This window comes from Bufo gargarizans, chromosome 9 (assembly GCF_014858855.1).
Source record: "Bufo gargarizans isolate SCDJY-AF-19 chromosome 9, ASM1485885v1, whole genome shotgun sequence".
In the NCBI taxonomy this organism is placed as follows: domain Eukaryota; kingdom Metazoa; phylum Chordata; class Amphibia; order Anura; family Bufonidae; genus Bufo; species Bufo gargarizans.
This window is the reverse complement of record NC_058088.1, coordinates 119,213,279-119,237,781: the sequence shown is the minus strand read 5'-3', so window position 1 is coordinate 119,237,781 and position 24,503 is coordinate 119,213,279. Positions and strand designations below refer to the sequence as shown.

The 24,503-nt window shown below is 43.4% G+C and overlaps 1 protein-coding gene across 1 annotated transcript; it reads left to right on the top strand.

The window, feature by feature from the left end:
- Positions 1-476: 476 nt before the first annotated feature.
- On the top strand, positions 477-24,292 carry LOC122946501 (diacylglycerol O-acyltransferase 2-like). The gene is made up of 8 exons (XM_044306188.1): positions 477-745; positions 2,909-3,037; positions 7,809-7,916; positions 10,131-10,201; positions 13,275-13,479; positions 18,704-18,878; positions 19,431-19,633; positions 23,357-24,292. Exons 1-8 carry the CDS (start codon positions 706-708, stop codon positions 23,509-23,511), a joined length of 1,086 nt encoding a protein of 361 aa, XP_044162123.1. The 5' UTR covers positions 477-705; the 3' UTR covers positions 23,512-24,292.
- Positions 24,293-24,503: the final 211 nt, after the last annotated feature.

The window sequence follows — 24,503 nt, the reverse complement described above, 5'->3', positions numbered from 1 at the left end:
CATTGTGAATTAGATTGGTCACTATTTAAAGGTATTTTAATTTTTAAAAAGCAGAAATAAAGATTTTTAATAAAAACATATACATTACTCTTTCCACTAACATACTGCATTTCAGGTTTCAATTGGTGCCAGGTTGTCGTGTTGATTTCCGTTTTCTTAGAAAGCAAGTGCTGCACAAAGGGGCTGATGATTTTCAACTGCTAAAACTTTCTAATACTGATCAGATTGTATGTATTAGTTTACACAGCTCCATTGATTTCTAGTATATTGCAATTTATATTTTTGCATATTTTACGAATTTGCAGATTTGAAGATTGAGAGGAGGCCACTTGTCCCCCTCCCATTGCGCATCCCCTGGGACATATACTGATAAGGACTTCGGTTTGTTTTGGACATCGTCCCATTAACCCTGGAGCAAGGACAGTGAAGTTTCATCAGTTTGTGGAATGTTCCATTGTACAATGCGCAGGGTGACATTACAGGTACTTACAATAACTATTAACTTGCAGCCCCTGAATTTCATTCAGATATGATGTAGCTCTAGATGGGCACAGATCAGCCGCAAATCGCCCCCTGTACAGTCTGGCGTCTTTCCTACCTAAGTGCAGCTTTGTCTCCCTTCGGGCACATGGATGAAGTCTCCCACCAATAGACTAAGAATTCACCAAAGGTGACAACGAAAAGGAAGCTTGAACATTCAGAGCCATGAAAACAATCATAGCGGCGTATTCCAGAGATCTGCGAGGTAAGGCATAGCATGAATATTACTGCAATAGCCCCATCATGCTGCTTCATATAATAATGGATGATATATCATGGATGGTATCCTAGAAAAACATTTAGGATCGTAATCTCATGATCTGACCTCAGGTCAAGGCTCATTTTATAGTAAAGAATGTCTTAAGAAAGTAATGCCTGCACGTATTTTAATGGGAATCAGGCACCAGGTTGGTGCTTCTCCGAGGGCACCACGCAGTGAGTACTGACAGACACCCTGATAGCAGTGTCTCACTTGTTTTCTTTCAGTAGTTTCCATAAAAAACATATATAAAGGTACTTTCACACTAGCGTTATTCTTTTCCGTCCTAGGGGCTCTATACCGGAAAATAACTGATCAGTTTTACCCCCATGCATTCTGAATAGAGAGTAATCCGTTCAGGATGCATCAGGATGTCTTCAGTTCAGTCACTTTGACTTTTCAGGACGGAGATAATACCGCAGCATGCTGTGGTTTTATCTCCATCCAAAATTCCGGAACACATGCCTGGCATTTTTTCCCATTGACATGCATTAATGCCGTATCCGGCATCGGCCCCGCTCACTGTTGTATAATCTTATCTAACCTGTAGGCATTGTTAAGATATAATAATCATGTGTAATCCAGCTGTATTACTTACAACATTAAGTTCCGTAGCAGAGAGGAGGGAGGAGGCAGGCTGGGACGCCCTCCTCCTTCCTCTCTGCTACGGAACTTAATGTTGTAAGTAATACAGCTGGATTACACATGATTATTATATCTTAACAATGCCTACAGGTTAGATAAGATTATACAACAGTGAGCTGGGCGGTGCAATAGAATACAGGGACTGCACCGGTCCCCGCTGTCATTCCTAATCCAGATGCCAACCCCCAGCCCCTCCTCCCTCTCAGTTGATACACCTGCCGACCGCGCTGTGCGGCATCACGGCGGCCGTGTATCATTGTAAATTGCAGCATTCACCCCATAAGACGCACTGCTATTTTCCCCCCACTTTTGGGAATGGCAAAAAATACAGTATTTTGCGGTCCGCAAAAAAACGGATGACATTTGTATGCAATTTTTTTGCGGATCTATTGTAAAAATACCTATCCTTGTTCACAAAACGGACAAGAATAGGACATGTTCTATTTTTTTGTGGGGCTACGGAGCGGACATACTGATGCGGACAACACGCGGTGTGCTGTCCGCATTTTTTGCAGACCCATTGAAATGAATGGGTCTGCATCCTACCCACAAAAATAACTGAATGGACACGGAAACAAAATACGTTTGTGTGCATGTAGCCTTATACCGATGACCCATCCTATCAGCTGTCTGAAGAGGCTATGACGTTTCATCATAGTCGTCTAGTGACATCATGTTTATAGGTCACATGGTCTAGGACAGTGATGGTGAACCTATGGCACGGGTGCCAGAGGCGGCACTCAGAGCCCTTGCTGTGGGCACCCGCACTCTGGAAAAAGTCTATGGTGTACAATATGCCTTAGACTTTTCCTGCCATTCATCAGCGCAGGCGCGCTATGAACAGCACAAGCAGTGCGCTGAATGTAGGCCGGCTATTATAGCTAAATGATAAAGTACATAGAGGCTATACTATATTGGACTATAGTATTCAGGTTAAATTGCTTTGTTGGCACTTTGCAATAAATAAGTGGGTTTTGGGTTGCAGTTTGGGCACTCGGCCTTTAAAAGGTTCACCATCACTGATCTAGGAGCAGCTCAGTCCCACTATCCAATGGACGGCATCATGTTTGGTAAGCTGCGAGGAGGCAGTGAGGAACATTTATCAAAACTAGTGTACCCATAGACCAGTCTTGAGCTCCCTGCACTAGCATGAGCTGTGCCTTAGGCTAGTTTCGCAATAGGATTTGAGAGCACCGACAGGCTGTTCCCTCTCTGGATCTGGCGTTGCCAGAAGCTATCTGAATGCCCGCCAGCCCCATTAACTATAATCTGGCCACAACCCAGCAAATATGCCCAGAATCGGCCTGACTAAAACCTGTTATAGTAAATAGGGCCAGTGGGCAGTCAGGCAGCTTCCGGCAATGGTGGATCCAGAGAGCTCCAGTAGGTTGTTCCCTGCCAGAGCCGTTTCATTATACAGCATTGTTCTAATAAATGTGTTCTCCAAACCTTGATGTGTTTTAGGGAGCAGACTTACACTGCGCTCTGCACTGCACTCTATATCCGCTGCTGCGGCGTCACTCCAGGAGCAGCTCCGAACATGCATGCAACTGTTCTCTATCATTCAATGGATATTCTCCTTTTTATTGATGGGTAAGTTATGTCACAGAACAGCAAAAAGCGTTATTCTACCATAACTCGTTATATGACTTGTGTATCACAATTCTAGGACTCTTCATTCACACTGAGGACATGTTGTTGCACTCACTGACCAATGTATTCCTGTATTCAAAGCATGGTAATGGAGGGAATGGTCTATGGCAGGGACGCTCAACCTGCGGCCCTCCAGCTGTTGGAAAACTGCAACGCCCACCATGCCTTTCTGTAGGCTCATCCGGGAATGATGGGAGTTGTAGTTTTGCAACAGCTGGAGGGTGGCAGGTTGAGCATGCCTGGTCTATGGCATGTACACACACTTTGCCAAGGCCTTTTGAGGCCTTAAAGGGATTCTGTCACCTCTCATAACACAAATTCAGATTTTAAACCAGTCATCCTCCACAGATTACCTTGAATCGGCTTTGCTGTTATATACTGTAATCCGTCCAGTAGTTTTGCTGAAAAACGACTTTGATAATTATGCTAATTAATCCTGAAGGTGCCCAGAGGGGCGTTATGTTCCACTTTGTGTGCCCAGTAACGCCCCCCTGCAGTGCCCAAAACGCCTTCCTCCTGAATCCCTAACCGCCCACAGTGTCTCATCCCTCTCCTCCCCCTCCCTGACGGCCTCGCGAAGTCTCGCGCAGACGCAGTACCCACTGAGGGCTGCGCCAGTGCGATTTGCTGGAGACTGAGGGAAGCGCGAGCATCGGACGTCACTGGGCTTGGCGCATGCCCAGTGACGACGATGAAGCTCCTGTCCTATCTAACTAATGTCCTATCCTCTGGACAGATCATCAGTATGTGATTGGTGGGCTTCTGACACCCCGGACCCCCGTCGATCAGCTGTTTGAGGAGGTAGTGGCGCTCCTGTGAGTGCCGTGGCCTTCTCGCAGCTTATCAAGCACAGTGCCATACATTGTATAGTAGCTGTGCTTGGTATCGCAGTTCAGCCCATTCACTTAAACATATCGTAGTAGTAGAGTCCCTGTGATATCTGTACGAAGGAATAAACACAGACTCATACTGTACACTAGACATACTGGACATCAGCGCCCTGGTTGTTAATAGGATCCCTTGCCACTTTTGCTGTGCATTTACCCATCAGATCCTTGCTTAAGCCATAAGCAACCGATTATGGGGCAGATATACTGTATAACCAAGATAAAGCCTCATTCACACGCCAGTGTTTTGGTTAGTATTTTCCATCAGTGATTGTGAACCACAACCTGGATTGGAGCCTCCACAGACATAAGGTATTAGGGAAAGATCTGCACCTGTTCTGTGTTTAGAGCCGCATATGGTTTTGGCTCAAAATCCACTGATAGAAATCACTGATCAAACACTGAGGTGTGAGTGAGGCATAATGTAACCCTGCATTTAGTCACTGAATGGTGCATACCTCCTGACATTCTCACTTGTGTTGTGTCCTTTAGGCCTCTTTCACACGACAGTATGTCCATTTCAGTGTTTTGCGGTCCGTTTTTCACGGATCCGTTGTTCCGTTTTTTGCTTCCGTTGTGGTTCCGTTTCCGTTCCGTTGTTCCGTTCCGTTTTTCCGTATGGCAAATACAGTATACAGTAATTTCATATTAAAAATTGGGCTGGGCATAACATTTTCAATAGATGGTTCCGCAAAAAACGGAACGGATACGGAAGACATACGGATGCATTTCCGTATGCATTCCGTTTTTTTGCGGACCCATAGACTTTAATGGAGCCACGGAACGTGATTTGCGGCCAAATATAGGACATGTTCTATCTTTAAACGGAACGGAAAAACGGAAATACGGAAACGGAATGCACACGGAGTACATTCCGTTTTTTTTGCGGAACCATTGAAATGAATGGTTCCGTATACGGACCGCATACGGACCGCAAAAAACGGCCCGCAAAACAGAAAAAAAAAACGGTCGTGTGAAAGAGGCCTTACCAGACATTCTCCATGTATGCCAATGCTGGCTTCTTAAAGGGCCATGCCAGCATGCACCAATTCATCTGCATTTCAGCTAATCCCCAAAGATCTCAAGCTTCTCATGGCACTTCCTCCACTGCCCAAGGGATAAGATCCTTTTGTATACCATACTGTGCCGAGCTGTTCTTCTGTTACAGCTAGTCTGATACTGAATCGACTTGTTTGTGTCCAAATGTATTGTTAACCACTTCTGCCTGAACTCTACAGCAAAAGTACTCCACCTGCCCTGCCCTCTGCCTGAGCACTACAACAAAAGTACTCCACCTGCCCTGACCTCTGCCTGAACACTGCAGCAAAAGTACTCCACCTGCCCTGCCCTCTGCCTGAGCACTACAACAAAAGTACTCCACCTGCCCTGACCTCTGCCTGAACACTGCAGCAAAAGTACTCCACCTGCCCTGACCTCTGCCTGAACACTACAGCAAAAGTACTCCACCTGCCCTGACCTCTGCCTGAACACTACAGCAAAAGTACTCCACCTGCCCTGACCTCTGCCTGAACACTACAGCAAAAGTACTCCACCTGCCCTGACCTCTGCCTGAACACTGCAGCAAAAGTACTCCACCTGCCCTGACCTCTGCCTGAACACTGTAGCAAAAGCACTCCAGCTGCCCTGCCATCTGCCTGAACACTACAGCAAAAGAACTCCACCTGCCCTGACCTCTGCCTGAACACTACAGCAAAAGTACTCCACCTGCCCTGCCCTCTGCCTGAGCACTACAGCAAAAGTACTCCACCTGCCCTGACCTCTGCCTGAACACTACAGCAAAAGTACTCCACCTGCCCTGACCTCAGCCTATCTGACCACAATTGTTTCCTGCCTGCTGTTGCCTGTCTTTAGACGCTATACACATCTTGCCAACAGATACTATGCTAGGGGGAAGTGTCCTGGGAATCCCTGTAGAAAAACTGATACCTCCTTACGGGGATGTTAGTGTAAAATATTCATAATCACTGGCTTAGCCCAATGCCAAATCCTTAGCACCTCAGTGGGTCCTCACCATCTTCACTTAGGACCCTTTCAAACGGGCGAGTATTCCGCGCGGATGCGATGCGTGAGTTGAACGCATTGCACACGCACTGAATACCGACCCATTCATTTCTATGGGGCTGTTCACATGAGCGACGATTTTCACGCATCACTTGTGCGTTGCGTGAAAATTGCAGCATGCTCTATATTCTGTGTTTTTCACGTAACGCAGGCCCCATAGAAATGAATGGGGTTGTGTGAAAATCGCAAGCATCCGCAAGCAAGTACGGATGCGGTGCGATTTTCACGCACGGTTGCTAGGAGACGATCGGGATGGAGACCCGATCATCATTATTTTCCCTTATAACATGGATGGTTATAAGAGAAAATAATAGCATTCTGAATACAGAATGCATAGTAAAATAGCGCTGGAGGGGTTAGAAAAAAAATAAAATAAATTAACTCACCTTAGTCCACTTGTTCGCGTAGCCGGCATCGTCTGTCTTCATCTTAGCTCTGTGTCAACAAGGACCTTTGGTGAAGTCACAGTCATCACATGATCCATCACATGATCTTTTACCATGGTGATGGATCATGTGATGACCGGAGTGACGTCAACACAGGTCCTGTTGCTACACAAAGCTAAGATGAAGACAGAAGGAGATGCCGGCTACGCAAACAAGTGGACTAAGGTGAGTTAAATTATTTATTTATTTATTTTAACCCCTCCAGCGCTATTTTACCATGCATTCTGTATTCAGAATGCTATTATCTTCCCTTATAACCATGTTATAAGGGAAAATAATACAATCTACAGAACACTGATCCCAAGCCTGAACTTCAGATTTTTCTCACACGAGTGCAAAACGAATGACAATGTTTTGCACTTGCGTGGAGAAATCGCGGGTGTTCCCGCAATGCACACGCACATGTTTCCGCAACGGCCGTGTGAAAGAGGCCTTAGTGTTGTGACAGAGCGACTGGTAGCTAGATAATAGATAGATACCCATCTGCTCCATAGAGGAGACTGCTGTGCTGATGGTATCATGGCTATGTCTGTGGTCACACTGGCAGCTTTTGTGAACCTGTGTTTCTTGTATAACAACAAATAAAGATGATACAACTTTCTAGGCTGAAATGTGGATCTGTCGTCTAGTCAAGTTATAGTTGTGTAATAATTGTATACATTATAATTGTATTAGTTGCTTAGATTTTCATGAAACACTGAAGGTCTATCCGGTACTCCCACCCATCAGCAGAAGGAGGCAGAAGCTGACTAGATCATGACAGCCCCTTCCCTGCAGGAGGATGTGTCTGGTAGTGCAGCGGTTTTCAGTAGTAGGAGCCAATAGAGTAAAATCCTAGAAAAACCCTTTAAACTTTACTTACATCAAAGGTATAACCCCAGGAATACAGATGTATATTGGGGCAAAGCAGCGCCCAATGAAGAAAATATGTAACAGTTAAGCATTGCCCAAACTTAATGACTTACATTTCATTACTAAGCCCACAACTAGTAATCCCCCACTTTAACTCCTTAGTGACCACGCATTATTTATTTTTTTAAATTGCATTCCAAGAGCTATAACTTTGTTTTTTCATCAATGTACCTGTATGAGGGCTTAGTTTTTGCAGAACAATGTATAGTTTTTAAGGCACCATTAAAGGCAGCTGTTTAACTGAATCCCCCTTTATTTACATCAGTAAAAAGGCGTATTGGTGGTCACTAAGGGGAAATCTGAAATACATGACTTATTATTGTACTGTATGACATTTGGATGTATAAACTAATAGAAACAATGTGCTATGCTATCTCCCACCAGGATTCATGTCTCTTGTGGTTTTTATTTTTCTATTCTTCACACATTTCTGGCCAATATCTGCTGTGTACTTCAGCTGGGTCTTATTCGATTGGGAAACACCAGAAACAGGTAAAGCATATGACATTGTGCTAAAAGATTAAAAGAATAAATCCATTTTGATGTACGATTCAATATTTTCTTTGCACTTGCAGGAGTATTTTGCAAACCCTGACAGCATATATAATATACAGATCGTGTTCTCACTATTTAAGGCTAGAAAACATTCATCTCGTGCACCCAATGATGCCGTATTGACAACGGGTGGTTTACGTCAATCTTTGGTGTTTAACTGTTTATTCCTCTGCCAGAAGTACAGTGTTAAAGGCTTTAATATTGTTGACCTATTCTTGGGATAGTTCATCAATATACAGTAGGCAGTGAGTGGGAGAGAGTTGCAGCAGCCAGGCCACTACACAGGGTTCGGAGCTGTGCCTGGTTTTGGCACACCGCAGCTCCTGTACACAGCTGATTCGCATGATATCCTAAGAGAGGTCATCAGTATTAAAGTTGCAATAAACCCCTTTAATTAATAGGATTTTTTCTGTGTGTCCAATAGTCCCTAAGCCCAGTCAAACGGTTTTAACCACTGCTGTCCAAGGCTACCAAACTATGTAACTGAATATATAGTTAAAAACATACAAAGGGGTGACAGACAAATGCACAAAGTGCAGTACAATCCTGGGAGAATTTGTAAAGTACAACAATGTGAAAAGACAAATGACCTAGATGTAAATACTTATGAATAAAACAAAACTGCCGTATAAAATATATATTAAAAGAATACCCACTATTGGTAAGGGTGCAGGTAATATCATCAAATGTAAAGTGCAAACTGCTGTGTAAGCAGAAAGGAGAGAGGCAACTCTCCAATGTGGGTCTCTGAATATATATATATATACCTACTCAGCTAAATTAGGCGGATGGTAAAGTGCATGTGCAAGTTACAAGAAAGTCACAAGAAAAGACATAGTAAATGTTTTGTCAGGAAGCAAAGACCGCAAAAAGGTAAGACAGACAAGCAGATAAAGAGAATAAGGTCACATACCGTGTATTAAATAGTAACAAGTTCCTTTCATACACGGTATGTGACCTTATTCTCTTTATCTGCTTGTCTGTCTTACCTTTTTGCGGTCTTTGCTTCCTGACAAAACATTTACTATGTCTTTTCTTGTGACTTTCTTGTAACTTGCACATGCACTTTACCATCCGCCTAATTTAGGCTACTTTCACACTAGCGTTCGGGTTTCCGTTCGTGAGCTCCGTTTGAAGGAGCTCACGAGCGGACCCGAACGCAGCCGTCCAGCCCTGATGCAGTCTGAATGGAGGCGGATCCGCTCAGACTGCATCAGTCTGGTGGCGTTCAGCCTCCGCTCCGCTCGCCTCCGCACGGACAGGCGGACAGCTGAACGCTGCTTGCAGCGTTCGGGTGTCCGCCTGGCCGTTCGGAGGCGTGCGGATCCGTGCGGATCCGTCCAGACTTTCAATGTAAGTCAATGGGGACGGATCCGTTTGAAGATGCCACAATGTGGCTCAATCTTCAAGCGGATCCGTCCCCCATTGACTTTACATTGAAAGTCTGGACGGATCCGTACTAGGCTATTTTCACACTTAGCTTTTTTTTGCTAAAATAATGCAGACGGATCCGTACTGAACGGAGCCTCCGTCTGCATTATTATGATCGGATCCGTTCAGAACGGATCCGATCGAACGCTAGCCGAACGCTAGTGTGAAAGTAGCCTTAGCTGAGTAGGTATATATATATATATTCAGAGACCCACATTGGAGAGTTGCCTCTCTCCTTTCTGCTTACACAGCAGTTTGCACTTTACATTTGATGATATTACCTGCACCCTTACCAATAGTGGGTATTCTTTTAATATATATTTTATACGGCAGTTTTGTTTTATTCATAAGTATTTACATCTAGGTCATTTGTCTTTTCACATTGTTGTACTTTACAAATTCTCCCAGGATTGTACTGCACTTTGTGCATTTGTCTGTCACCCCTTTGTATGTTTTTAACTATATATTCAATAAAACAATATTTTTATAGCTTATCAGCTCTCAGCGTCCTTTTATAGGTTATCTGTCAGTCTCTGAGTTAAGCTCTTGTGAGGGGCTTTACCACTGCTTTACGCCATTCTTTGTGTAACCTATTTTTGTACTAATCAAACTATGTAACTGCAGAAGACACCAGACTCCATTGCATCTTCTAAACTAGACCACCTTTCATATCCCCCATGTCTTAATCTGTTGAAGTGACTATTCTCTGCTATTCTATAGGGGGTCGACGTAGTGAATGGGTGCGCAATTGGTCTGTCTGGAACTATTTTCGGGACTATTTTCCTATACAGGTAATATTTCCAATAAACAAGTAATTGACAGATAAACACAAAGATCCAGTAGAATTACTTTCATTGGGGTGACTACACTAGACATGCGGTCAGGATCCCCCACAGTATCTTCATGAAATACACATGGCATACCTTGCCAAGTCTTTTTGTATAAAATGAATAACCATACAAAAGCAATGCACAAACTGAAATAAATTCTCAACTCCAGTATAAAAGTAACAGTCCAATTTAGCGACCAGGAATACAATTAGGCCTCTTTCACACGGGCAAGTTTTCTGCGCGGGTACAATGCGTGAGGTGAACGCATTGCAACCGCACTGAATCCGGACCCATTCACTTCTATGGGGCTGTGCACATGAGCGGTGATTTTCACACATCACTTCTGCATTGCGTGAAAATCGCAGCATGCTCTCTATTGTGCATTTTCCACACAATAGAAGTGAATGGGGCTGCGTGAAAATCGCAAGCATCTGCAAGCAAGTGCGGATGCGGTGTGATTTTCACGCATGGTTGCTAAGATGACAGTCTATTCACTGTATTATTTTCCCTTATAACATGGTTATAAGGGAAAATAATAGCATTCTTTAATACAGAATGCTTAGTAGAAGGTCAATTGAAGGTTAAAAAATAAAATAAATTAACTCACCTCCTCCTCTTGATCGTGTTGCAGCCGGTCTCTTCTTATTAATCAGGAGCTGCCGGCTAAAGGACCCGTGGTTACGTCAAATCACGTGGTCCAATCACATGGTCCATCACAGTGGTGATGGACCATGTGATTGGACCATGTAATGAGCTCAGTGACGTCACCACAGGTCCTTTGACAGGTTCTGAAGAAAGAACAGGAGACCAGCAGCTACGCGATCAATTGGAGGAGGTGAGTTAAATTTATTTTTATTTTTTAACCCTCAATTGACCTTGTACTAAGCATTCTGTAGTAAAGAATGCTATTATTTTACCTTATAACCATGTTAGAAGGGAAAATAATTACATCTACACAACACCGAACCCAAACCTGAACTTCAGTGACGAAGTTCGGGTCTGGGTACCACATTCAGTTTTTTATCACGTGCGTGCATTGCACCCGTGCGATAAAAACTGAACAACGGAACGCAATCACAGTCAAAACTGACTGCAATTGCGTACCTGCTCGCGCAGGTTTGCGCAATGCACCCGGGACGCATCTGGACCTAATCCGGACATGCTCGTCTGCAAGGGGCCTTAAACAGTTTAGTCCATATTGACCATAATGCAGGATACAGAGGTAACAGTTACATGTGATCATGCTTCATTATACCTCTGTATCCCATCAGCTATATGGACAATATGGACTAAACCATTTCATTGGATTCACGGTCAAAATATGTGCGTTTTTTTCTGAATGGATTCTTGTGAAATAAGCATTAATAAGAAAGGTGCACTACTGTGGATGCAAAAAAAAACAAATCTGACTAAACCCTCAAACTGGTGTTAAAATTGCGAATTTAGCCATATATCCTTATATTGAGGACACATCTGAGCCCAAGCACCGCGCCAAGGTATCTCAAGTAACTACTTGAGATACCTTGGCGCGGTGCTCGGGCTCAGATATGTCCTTAATATAAGGATATATGGCTAGTTTGAGGGTTTAGTCAGATTTGGTTGTTTGCATCCACAGTAGTGCACCTTTCTTATTAATGTTTATTTCATATACTGTAGCTATTTACATCCACACATTTTTCTATCTTGTGTAGGATGTATTTTTGTGGTACTTGTGGTCCGCTGCGGCTATCCTCCACTGTATGCATTTTTGCTGGGGATCGCCATTAGCAACAAGCCACAAGTGCAGGATCTGCTCCCCTGGGTATAGATGCACAACTGTATATGAGGTTGAGCACTACCTGCCTTTTAACACCACGCCATTTTTTGTAGAATGGATTCTTGTGCAGAAAAACATTAACAGCAAAGTGAAGGAGATCAGATACTGTAAATCTCATGTACACTTTGCTTTTTTATGGAAACATAGAATGTGTCGGCAGATATGAACCATCTGGCCCATCTAGTCTGCCCAATATACTAAGTACTATGGATAGCCCCTGGCCCTATCTTATATGAAGGGTGGCCTTATGCCTATCCCATGCATGCTTAAACTCCTTCATTGTGTTTGCAGCTACCACTTCTGCAGGAAGGCTATTCCATGCATCCACTACTCTCTCAGTAAAGTAATACTTCCTGATATTACTTTTACCTTTGCCCCTCTAATTTAAAACTATGTCCTCTTGTAGCAGTTTTTCTTCTTGTAAATATTCTCTCCTCTTTTACCTTGTTGATTCCCTTTACAGAAATTGACCTGCTGTGCATATTTTGAAATCTACAACATATCAACCCTTTGTGCCGTTTTGTTGGATTCCACCCTTTTCAATGCAAGGGTGTGATCTGCAGAAAATCTGCATCCAATCTGCACCAGAAACCACAAGTAACATATGCAGTTTCTGGTGTGGAAACGCACAAAAGTCTGCACTAAAAAGCGGATTTTCACTTTTGAACCCCCATCCGTGTGCATATACTACAGTTGAGAAGGTATTGCATTTATAAAGGTTTGTGCATTGTTTCTTTATGGTCATTCAATTCGTATATCGTGCATTTTTATGAATTAACAAATGACTAGAATACTAGAAAGTTTTTGAAGTTTTAAGTTCTCAGACGACAAAGGTGCAGTTTTCATGCAATCCAAGATGGTATTCACCGACAAAGACACAAAGCAGCACAATGTAAAATTCTGCTTTATTTCATATTTATAATACAGTATTTACAGGTATATAATAAAATATAGCAAAGTAGTAAAAGTAGTAGAAATCCTGTTTGTCAGCCATATATAAGGTGCAGAAAAACACTGCTTCCAGTAAGCCACTGAACATACATGTAGTTGTCGCAGTTGTGATGCCATGTGGCCAAGTCCATATATGCAGCTGTGTACAGTGGCTTGAAACACAGCAATATCCTAAAATCTAGAGGGGAAAGGGAAACTTTTAAACTCAGTCTAATGGATCCAATAAGAGAGTGTAACATTTTCCATCCTGTTGTTCCCCCTGCACAGCTTGTGAAGACACACAATCTACCTCCAGGGCGTAATTACATTATTGGTTCACATCCTCATGGGATTCTGTGCATTGGAGCGTTTTGTAATTTTGTCACAGAATCTACTGGATTTTCTCAGAAATTCCCTGGAATTCGACCTCATTTGGCTACACTTGCAGGAAACTTCAGACTGCCCATACTACGGGAATACCTGATGAGCGGAGGTAGGTTGATTGTAATTTATCAGTATTAGGGTCCATTCACACATCTGTGTGTGTTTTTCGTATCCACGAATCCACGGATCCGCAAAACACGGACACCGGCAATGTGTGTTCCGCATTTTTTAGACCGCACATCGCCGGCACTAATAGAATATGCCTATTCTTGTCTGCCATTGCGGAAAATAATTGGGCATGTTCTATTTTTTTCAGGAATGGAAATACGGACCCGGAAGAAATGAATAGGTCCGCAATTCCGTTCCGAAAAATGCGGAACAGAATTGCGGATGTGTGAATGGAGCCTTACTATGGATGAGCGAATCAAAGATGTTCATTTTTTATTACTTTTCCATTATAAACGAATAGAAAATTAACGTTTTTTAACCATTTTTTTTTAGTTGTAAGGTCTTTGTATTTGTAATCTATAAAGCATCAATATATCATAACGTAATGCTAATATATGAAAGTAATAATTTGGGATGAGTGAATTGACTTCGGATGAAACATCCAAAGTCAATTCGCATAAAAATTTTGTTCTAATACTGTGCAGAGCATGAGCTTTGGGAAATAACTTCATAAATTAATTTGTACTGTAAAAAACCATTGCCCGAACTCGTAGCAGCTCTGGGCCTAGCCGGTTTGCACATTCCCTGCCTGGCACACGTGCTGAATTTGGTGGTGCAGAGATTCCTTAAAAATTACCCCGATATGTCAAAGCTGCTGCATAAAGTGCGGGCCGTCTGTTCGCGCTTTCGGCGTTCTCACCCTGCTGCTGCTCGCCTGTCAGCTCTGCAGCGTAACTTCAGCCTTCCCGCTCACCGCCTCATATGTGACGTGCCCACAAGGTGAAACTCCACCTTGCGTATGATGGCCAGACTGTGCGAACAGCAGCAGGCGATAGAGGAGTTTCAGCTGCAGCACGCACGGGTGAGTCGCTCTGCGGAACAGCACCACTTCACCACCAATGACTGAGCCTCCAATGCGAGACCTGTGTTCCTTGTTGCGCTGTTTTGAGTTCTCCACCAACATGGCCAGTGCCGATAACGCCATTCTCAGCGTTACTAACTTACTATCCCACTTCTATGCCTCCTTAAAAAAACGCTGCTGGCGATGATGGAAGAGGATGTGGCACAGGAGGAGGAGGAAGAGGGATCATTTCGTAGGGTTTCCGCCCAGTCATTCATAAGTGGCTCCAAGGGTGGGTTCCTGCACCCACAAACACCAGGTACACAGTTATCCAGCCAGGGCACAGTTCTGGAGGATGACAAGGTGGAGGAGGAGGAACCTTTTTCACAGCATGGTTACACCCAGACCAGCTCATGGCCATCACTGGTGCGTGGCTGGGGGGATACAGAGGACACAGACGATACACCTCCCACAGAGGACAGCCTGGCCCACATGAGCGATAACATGCTCATGGCAGAGGAGGAGGAAGAGGTTGCCAACGCAGCTGGGGCACCGCCAGCACCTCAGAAGGCAGGGTTGGCATGGCCGAAATGTGGAAAAGCTTTGTCAGCACACCACAACAACCAGCACCACCAGCTGATATGGAACCTCTTAGCAGGAGGCAGCATTTCACCAACATGGTGGAGCAGTATGTGTGCACACGCCTACACGTACTGAATGACGGGTCTGCCCCCTTCAACTTCTGGGTCTCCAAATTGGGCACATGGCCCGAGCTTGCCCTTTACCCCTTGGAGGTGCTGGCCTGCCCTGCAGCCAGTGTATTATCTGAATGTGTGTTTAGCACAGCAGGGTGTGTTATCATAGACAAGCGCAAGGTGGACAAGCTCACGTTCATTAAAATGAACCAGGCATGGATCCCACAGGACTTGTCCGTACCTTGTGCAGAATAGACATGTATACCGGCCTTAACCAGCCATTGTTATACTACAGCACAATTGCTCATTCTTGTATTTTGGATATTTCACACTCTTTTGGAGTGTACCGTAATTAAAAATAAATAATTAAAACCAAAAACCAGTGTTGGCTACCTTGTCCTCCTCCACCTCTGCTTCCACCTACTTCCACCGCCTCCTCAAACTCCTCCACCTTATAAATCATGTTGTTTTTTTTGGGACGTATTTTATTTTATGTCATTTCACCAATTCACCAATTTTTGGGTGTGATATACTACTGCTATACCTAGTAGACAGGTAAAAAAAATTGTCTGTTACATTTTAGGGTTAATTTCAGCAATTTTTGGGTGTGATATCATATACCACTGCTATACCTAGTAACAGGTAAAAAAAAATCACTAATTTGTCTGTTACATTTTCGGGTGAAATTAACCAATTTTTGGCTCTGATATACCCCTGCTCTACCTAGTTGACAGCTTAATAAATTTCACTAATTTTTATTTTACATTTTAGGGTGAAATTAAACAATTTTTGACGTGAATAAACCCCTGCTCTGCATAGATGACAGGGACCGATTTTTTTTTTAATAATCAGTTCCATTGGTGGGTGATGAAAAACCCCTACGCTGCATAGGTGACAGGGACTTAAATTTCTAAAAATTTGTCTTTAATTGGCCCTTTCCTTCGATCCTTCTGCTTTAATAACTTTTCCCATATTTCCGCTCCATCAAAATAAAATTTCAACCATTTATCTCCCTTGGATGTGGTCTCTCTTTCTTATGCTCCCTCTCCGGTGTGGAACCCTGATTCGCCGATAACCGTGATCAACATGGTAGGCTCAGAAAAGAACATCGAAAGTTGATATCCAAATGGATGGTATCTCCCTTGGATGTGGTCTCTCTTTCTCATGCTCCCTCTCCGGTGTGGAACCCTGATTCGCCGATAACCGTGATCAACATGGTAGGCTCAGAAAAGAACATCGAAAGTTGATAGAGAAGATATCAAAATGGATGGTGGACGTCACAGGGGCACCTCTGCATAGGTGTCAGGAACATAAATTTTAAAAAATTGTCGGTTACATTGTCAGGTGACATTTTACCAATTTTGCCGGATAGAAACCCCTGCTCTGCATAGGTGACAAGGAATTAAGTTTCAGAAATTCTTCTTTAATTGATGCGCTCCACCTCCTTTCATTGAATGCTTAAACTTTAACAAGTTGTCCCACATTTGCGCTTCAATAGTTTGTCCCACATTTACTCTCTGTCATATTTAATTTGAAACAATTAACCTCCCTTGGATGTGGTCTCTCTTTCTCACGCTCCCTCTGTGGCGTGGAAACCTGATTCGCCGATAACCGTGATCAACATGGTAGACTCAATAAAGAACATCGAAAGTTGATAGAGAAGATATCCAAATGGATGGTGGACGTCACAGGGACATGCGATCAGGCAGAAGTTATCTAGAGTCAACAAAGCGGCAGCAGGGCCTCTCCTATCTAACATTTACTAATCCAAAATACAGCAGTGACATTCCCTATAATTTTAATGAATCATTCAAATAACAGGGCAACTTAAGAGTCCTGTATTGTTATTTATCGTCACTACCTCTCCGAGTCGGGAGTGGATAATTGCCGCGTGCCGCCTCCTTAACTTGGAAGCTTATGCTTCAATACTTTGTCCCACATTTCCACTCGATTACATTTAATTTCATCCATTGACCTCCCTTGGATGTGGTATCCCTTTCTCACGCTCCCTCTTTGGCCTGGAACCCTGATTCCCCACCACCTGTGATCACCATGGTAGGCGCATAAAAGAACATCGAAAGTTGATAGAGCAGATATCCAATTGGATCGTGGACATCACGGGGACGTGCGACATGGTGGGGCAGTAGATTTGCACGCGCCTACACGTATTGAATGATGGGTCTGCCGCCTTCAAATTCTGGGTCTCCAAATTGGGCGCATGGCCTGAGCTTGCCCTTTACCCCTTGGAGGTGCTGGCCTGCCCTGCAGCCAGTGTATTGTCTGAACATGTGTTTATCACGACTGGAGGGGGTTATCACAGGTTATATTTCCCAATGTTTTGGGGTGTACCCTAATAAAAAAAAATAAAAAAATATTTAAAACCAAAAAGCAGTGTACGCTACCTCCTCCTCAACCGCTGCTTCCACCTACACCGCCACATCCACCGCCTCCTCAACCTCCTACTTCATATGGTCCTTTTAAATCAAGATTATTATTTTTATTTAAAGTCATTTCCCTATCCAGTGCAGAGCACTTGCCATGCTCTTAACCACATTTTAATGCTATTTGCAGCCCTCTAGCTCTTTCCCTAAAAATTTTACTGCCATTTTAGTGCTCAAAAGTTCGGGTCCCCATTGACTTCAATAGGGTTCGGGTTTGGGGTCAAGTTCGGGTCCCGAACTCGAACTTTTTTGTGAAGTTCGGCCGAACCCGTTGAACCCGAACATCCAGGTATCCTCTCAACTCTAATTATAACATCTTGATGCTTTATAGATTACAAATACAAAGACTTTACAAACTACAAAAAAAGGTTAAAAAAATGTTAATTTTCTATTAGTTTATAAGGGAAAACTAATAGAAAATTAACACCTTTTAAAAAGTCACAAAAAAGTTGCAAACTCACTACATTAGGAGGGGGGCGTAAAAACCTGCAGTAACAAAACTGTTAGGTTTAAATATGCGCCAAATTTAACCTCCAACATGCACCGTTTGATACATTTGGCACAAAGTAAACCAATGCAGACTCAAAACTGACCTCAATTATTTTCCTTAATGATAAATTGCCCCCTTAGGCTACTTTCACACTTGCGTTTTGGCTTTCCGTTTGTGAGATGCGTCATGGGCTCTCACAAGCGGTCCAAAACAGATCAGTTTTCCCCTAATGCATTTTGAATGGAAATGGATCCACTCAGAATGCATCAGTTTGCCTCCAATCAGTCACCAATCCACTCTGGAGGCGGACAACAAAACGCTGCCTGCACACAATGTAAGTCAATGGGGACGGATCTGTTTTCTCTGACAAACCTGGCACAATAGAAAACGGATCCGTCTCCCATTGACTTTCAGTGGAGTTCATGACGGATCCGTCTTGGCTATGTTACAGATAATACAAACGGATCATGACGGATGCATGCGGTTGTATTATTGTAATAGATCAGTTTTTGCAGATCCATGATGGGGGTACGTTTAATTTCATGTCTAATACATGATTTGTGGATATTGTATATGAATAGTTTTTGAAATGTACAACATCTACTAATCTAAAATCTTTACCCAATAATGAACATGTTGTCATAGTCTAAGTGTCTCTGCATTCCACATACCTTTCTAACCCTACTATCTCCTTTTAGGTTTGTGCCCTGTGAATCAAAAATCATTAGGCTACGCTCTATCCCAGAAAGGTCCCGGCAATGCCGTTGTTATAGTGATAGGTGGAGCCGCTGAGTCATTATCCTGTCAACCTGGAGTCACAACGCTCATCCTAAGTAGACGACGAGGATTTGTGAGACTAGCACTTGAGCATGGGTCAGTACTGAACAGTAGCACAATATTATTATTTTTTTGTAAAGTTAGATGAAGTTCACACTTTAGTTATATGGTCAGTGATTTCCATCAGTTATTGTGAGCCAAAACCAGGTTTAGGTCAAAAACACAGGACAGGTGCAAATCTTTCCATTATTCCTTATCTCCGAGTAGTCTTGACCACTGGTTTTAGCTCATCATAACTGACCAAATAACTAAAGTATGAACTTAGCCTTAGGCATTCGACCTCTGACATAGAAAAACATAATTATAAGAGGAATCTAGAGCATTTAGAGCATCACACTAGCGTTACAACCATCCACCAGGATGTTCCTCGCCAGGTCCCATTACAGTCAATGGGCACCAACGGGGAAAGGCAATATCTGAGCATGCCGGATATGGTGATTTTAACACTGGGGTGAAACTAGAATAAGTTTGCCTTATGAATTTTCCTCACTTATCATATTTACCGTAATTACAATAAAATTTTGAGTCTGAAGCACAAAACATTGGTAGACCTCTGCTGATTGTCCTCGTCTTGGTGTCTCATTATAGGGCTGACCTAGTTCCATCTTTCTCTTTTGGAGAGAATGACCTGTATGACCAAGTCAATTTCTCAGAGGGGAGTTTTCTTCGTGCAGCTCAATGCAAGGTCCAGAAATTTTGGGGGTTTGCTCCATGTTTCTTCTATGGTCGTGGCTTAATATCACCTAAATCAAAGGGTTTGATCCCTTACTCCAGACCAATAACAACTGTGGGTAAGTTTTAATTTTTTTTAATTTTTAACACTATATAAAACATACATTTTCTCAATGTTATTCATTTATTTTGCAAAGATGTAACCACGTAATTTTTCATCAATGCAACAGTATTTAGGCCAAGGTGTATTATATCAAGGGAGATTAAAATAAAAGATTCATCTCATTTAATAAACTGTAGATAAAGCATTCAATTATTTGCCTTAAATTTAAGTTTTAGTTTTCTTAATTAACGATGCATGTACTAATAAAAGTGTCTATGAGCCAGATATTTAAAGTGTTAATTTTCTAAACTGGAATTTAATTGAATGCCATGACCGCCACAGACTTTTCCCTTTTCACACTAATTTTCATCTTGGAGGCTTGTACTGTTTCCCAGAAGAACAACAAATTCTGTGCAACTAATTGGGAGGTTGTTAATGAGGTGAAAGTTAATATTTGTTTTGCAGCAGATTGATTAACCTCCAAGTAGGTAGAAGGTCGCTTAAATAATTGTTCTATGTGATCACCTTGTTTACAGGCAGTGTGTTACGACTGTAGGTGGGGACAGACAAGGACAGTGAGCCCTAAGGCTAGAACCCAGCCTGCTTTCCCTACCTACTTTTAGTACAAGCACTAGATAGCTAGACCCAGGGCTGGTGCAAGGATTTTTGCCACCCTAGGCAAAAGCTAATTTTGCCGCCCCCTTGACTCCACCCATTGACCACACCCCTTTACCCGCCCCTTTTTCAGCCACCTATTGCATGTAACATTTAACTATGGTCGTGTACCCTGTGCCAGTCTATGGTCATGTACCCTGTGCCAGTCTGACTATGGTCACGTACCCTGTGCCAGTCTGACTATGGTCATGTATATATAATATCCAGCCATTGTCTGCCACCTAGTACCATCCCAGTGATGCCAATCACTCTGCGCTGTTCAGCAGGTTGGCACACAAAACACGGGCAGTGCCACCTATTCAATGCTATGCGCCACTGTCTGAAATCCTGTGCCACCAGGGCAACATAAAACAGTATTCTGCCTTGTTCCCTTTGCCAGTCTAGCACTGTCCTGCACCCTGTACCATTCATAGCCCTTTAGACAGTCTGTGCCACCTATTAGGCTCCATGTGCCACTGCTGGGCACTCTGTGCCAGTCAGAATCTATGGCCCCTAGTCAAGCAGCAGGTGTGCCCTGACCCATATACACAAATGTGTGCCACCCTGCTGCCAGTCACTGTCCTGCAGCCTCTGACACCCCTGTGCAGGTTGTCAGAGTGCGGTTGCCAGGGGTGCTCACCAGGTTCTGCTCTGGTCTTGCGGGATTGTGTGCCCGAAGTCAAGGATGTTTGTCAACACAAGCAAATTTACATTTTGGCGCCCCCCCATCATTTCACATTTCATGTCCATTTCTTGCCCCCCATGTGCTAATATCATAGTGCCATCCTCTCCCCCTGCCCCCTAATGTGCCAGTATCAAGTGCCTCTCTCCTCCCCCCTCAGTGTGCCAGTATCATGGTGCCAATAGCCCCCCTCCCCCATGGCAGTAAAGTAACAGTCTTGTATTTAAAAAAAAAACCACTTTCAGAAAAGTTTGTCCTGGGATTCAAACACGACCTCTACACATCAGAGGCAAGGCATTTACCCTCACAGCTATGAAAGCTGTCTAGCTAGTTATGTGTAGAGGTCGTGAGTTCGAATCCCAGGACAAACTTTTCTGAAAGGCAGTCTAAGGCTACTTTCACACTTGCGTTCAGAGCAGACGGTGGCTCCGTTCAGTACGGATCCGTCTGCATTATATTGTTAAAATATTTCTAAGTGTGAAAATAGCCTCAGACGGATCCGTCCAGACTTTCAATGTAAAGTCAATGGGGGACGGATCCGTTTGAAGATTGAGCCATATTGTGTCATCTTCAAACGGATCCGTCCCCATTGACTTACATTGTAAGTCTGGACTGATCCGCACGCCTCCGCACGGCCAGGCGGACACGCGAACGCTGCAAGCAGCGTTCAAGTGTCCGCCTGCTGAGCGGAGCGGAGGCTGAACGCTGCCAGACTGATGCATTCTGAGCGGATCCGCGTCCACTCAGAATGCATTAGTGCTGGACGGAAGCGTTCGGGTCCGCTTGTGAGCCCCTTCAAACGGAGCTCACAAGCGGACACCCGAACGCTAGTGTGAAATTAGCCTTAATGAGATTTAAATACACCAGGGTCTCGTAGCTGTGTGACTGAACAAACTCATACTTGCAGCGCATCTGGCCGGCAAGTACAGGAACAGAAGGAGTTAAGTTGGGATTCGGACTCCTGCCGGCACCCCCAGGCAGAGTGCGCTCTACGCGGTGGCCTACTCTGCTTATGGGTGGCGCCGGCCCTGGATAGACCCAACTGGTCGACGGGCTTTACGCCATTTAAGTGCAGAGACAGACAAACAACAAAGACAAACACAATCCCAGAGTTGTATGTAAATGGGTCAGAAACAGACAAGCTATGCAGTATGAAACAAGAACAAAGAGTGGTCAAAAGACATGCCAATATCAGAACCAGATGGACAACATAGTACCAAATGAGAGACAGACAGTGGTCAGAAGACAAGCAGTGGCCAGAGGAAGGAGTAATCCAAGAAGCACAGGAAACAGGAACACAACTAGTGAGTCAGAGTGGGGTTCTAAGAAGTTCATGAGAATAAATGTTCTGTATATTCAGCTGCACCTGACGTCATTGTGAGGTTATGAAATTCTTTACCAAACTTTACTCTGCTGATGTTGTGTAGTCACTTTGCTCTTCGCAAGTTAGTTTTTTTTCTTGCTCACTCTTACCCATCCCCACCTAGTAACGTTGCCAAAGATTTGCATGCAAACTGCTTTCCAGGTAAAGGGCCTTTTAAACGGGTCAATGATCATCCAAACAAACATTGATAGGAATGTTCAGTTCCAACTACTGCCCTGTGTGACTGGCCGGCCGATCTGCCAACAAATGAGCAGCAACTCTGATGCCAAATCTGTGTTTTGTTATAGAAATATTCCTTATTTCAGATTTTCACTCAAACTTCCATGATGTTCCATTTTACCCAAACCATAGAATGTGTATAAGTGGATTAAAGTAGTTCTACGGTCGGTCAGATACATTCAACTGACCACCCTGAAGTTCTCTTTCAGGCTGTTTTTCACATGCTGGAAAATAAAAAATAGACCATATTTTCAATATAGTACATTTGTATGGACACAGGGCCTTTTTTTTATGTAAGGTGTATATTTATGGCTAAAAAACAATATTGTAATTGGGTTTCATCAGAATTTTTCATCTGTTTGTCTTCTGCAGCCTGCATGTATTCTCATACATTGCAGAGTGCTCAGTCCTGTTCAGTATGAAATCCATCAGACAAGCTCTCCCATGGATCAGTCTGTAGCCTGCGCTCCTGAACACTCATAAAGCTGATAACCCTCATCTGGTTGTAAAGAGGTCAGCTTAGATTTGTTTTCCGAGGAGCAGGATTTCAACCTAAACAAGACCGAGTAGATTGCAATGTACATTGATGTATGCAGGCTGCAGAAGACAAATAGTTAAAAAAACTTTAATGAAACCAAATTATAAAAATGATTTTTAGCCCAAAACACCAAAGGTGTCCATAGTCTTTTTTGGGCAGAACATTAGGAACATCTCACTATTTGTGTGTGACATAGTTTAGTATATTTCATATGTTGTAAGAGTATTCTCAATAACATCTATATTTCTCCCATTTTCCATAGTTGGAGAGCCAGTCACTGTGCCCCAGATAACGGACCCGAGCCCAGAGATTGTGGACCAATATCACAACATGTACAAACAAGCTTTGATAAAACTTTTCCATGAGCACAAGACCAAATACGGTCTGGGAGAGAATGCGGAGCTGCGCATTTTGTGACAATAACTGGAAACAGAGTACTTAAATCTAGCGCAAGCTACAATGGCCACTTCCGTACACACCGCCATGCTGTACACGCGTGTGCAACATTTTTGCTTGCTTTCTAATATGAAGGCTTACTAGAGGCATAGACATGAACACATGACCAAAAGCGAATGATTGACTGATGTACATATACAGTATGTCCCATATATAACTGTGTGCAGGACCTGTGGAATGCACAGTGCATGATAAGACATTACAGTATATGTATTCAAAATATTCCTATTCTGTATATTACAGCCACTTACACAATGTATACCCAGAATGCAATTCTATGGCTAGTTTCCCACTTGCGATAAAGCAATCTGGCAAAGCTGGATAGTGCCTGCAATGGGATCTGGAGGGAATCCGACCATAACCTAGCATAAATACCAGGATTCAGCCAGACGAACATTGCTGCACCCAACAGATTTGGCCCAGCCGAATCCCGGTATTTAACCCTGGGGAGCATCCGGATCCCCACTGGTTCCCATTACAGTCAATGGGCTCTAGAAACAGCCTGCTGGATTGCGTTAGTGCAAGTGTGAAAGTAGACTTTGGAACCTGAATATGCAAGCTCTACACACCGGATAAACTGCGTCTGTGTAGTAAGGAGTCCAAGTAACCTCGTTGGTTGAAAAATGCTTTTCTCATGCTGGTGCTATCCTGGGTATGGGGTTAGCATGGCTGTCACTGTTACTGATGGAGACAATGACTGAAACTTAAAGGGGTTGTCCCATTAAAAATATTTTCAAACCAGCACTTGGATCAGAATACTTCTGCAATTGCATGTAATTAAAAATGTTGTATAGCCAATAAGTTATTCAATGAAATTCATCTGTATAGCGCCACCCGCTGTTTGCTCTTTTTCTAATTTCTCTGTCCACCTCTCTGAGGTGGGCACAGATGTTTAATTCCATCCTTCCAACTGCCACCAGCTGCAGCACAAAGGACACACCCTCTGAGGTGCC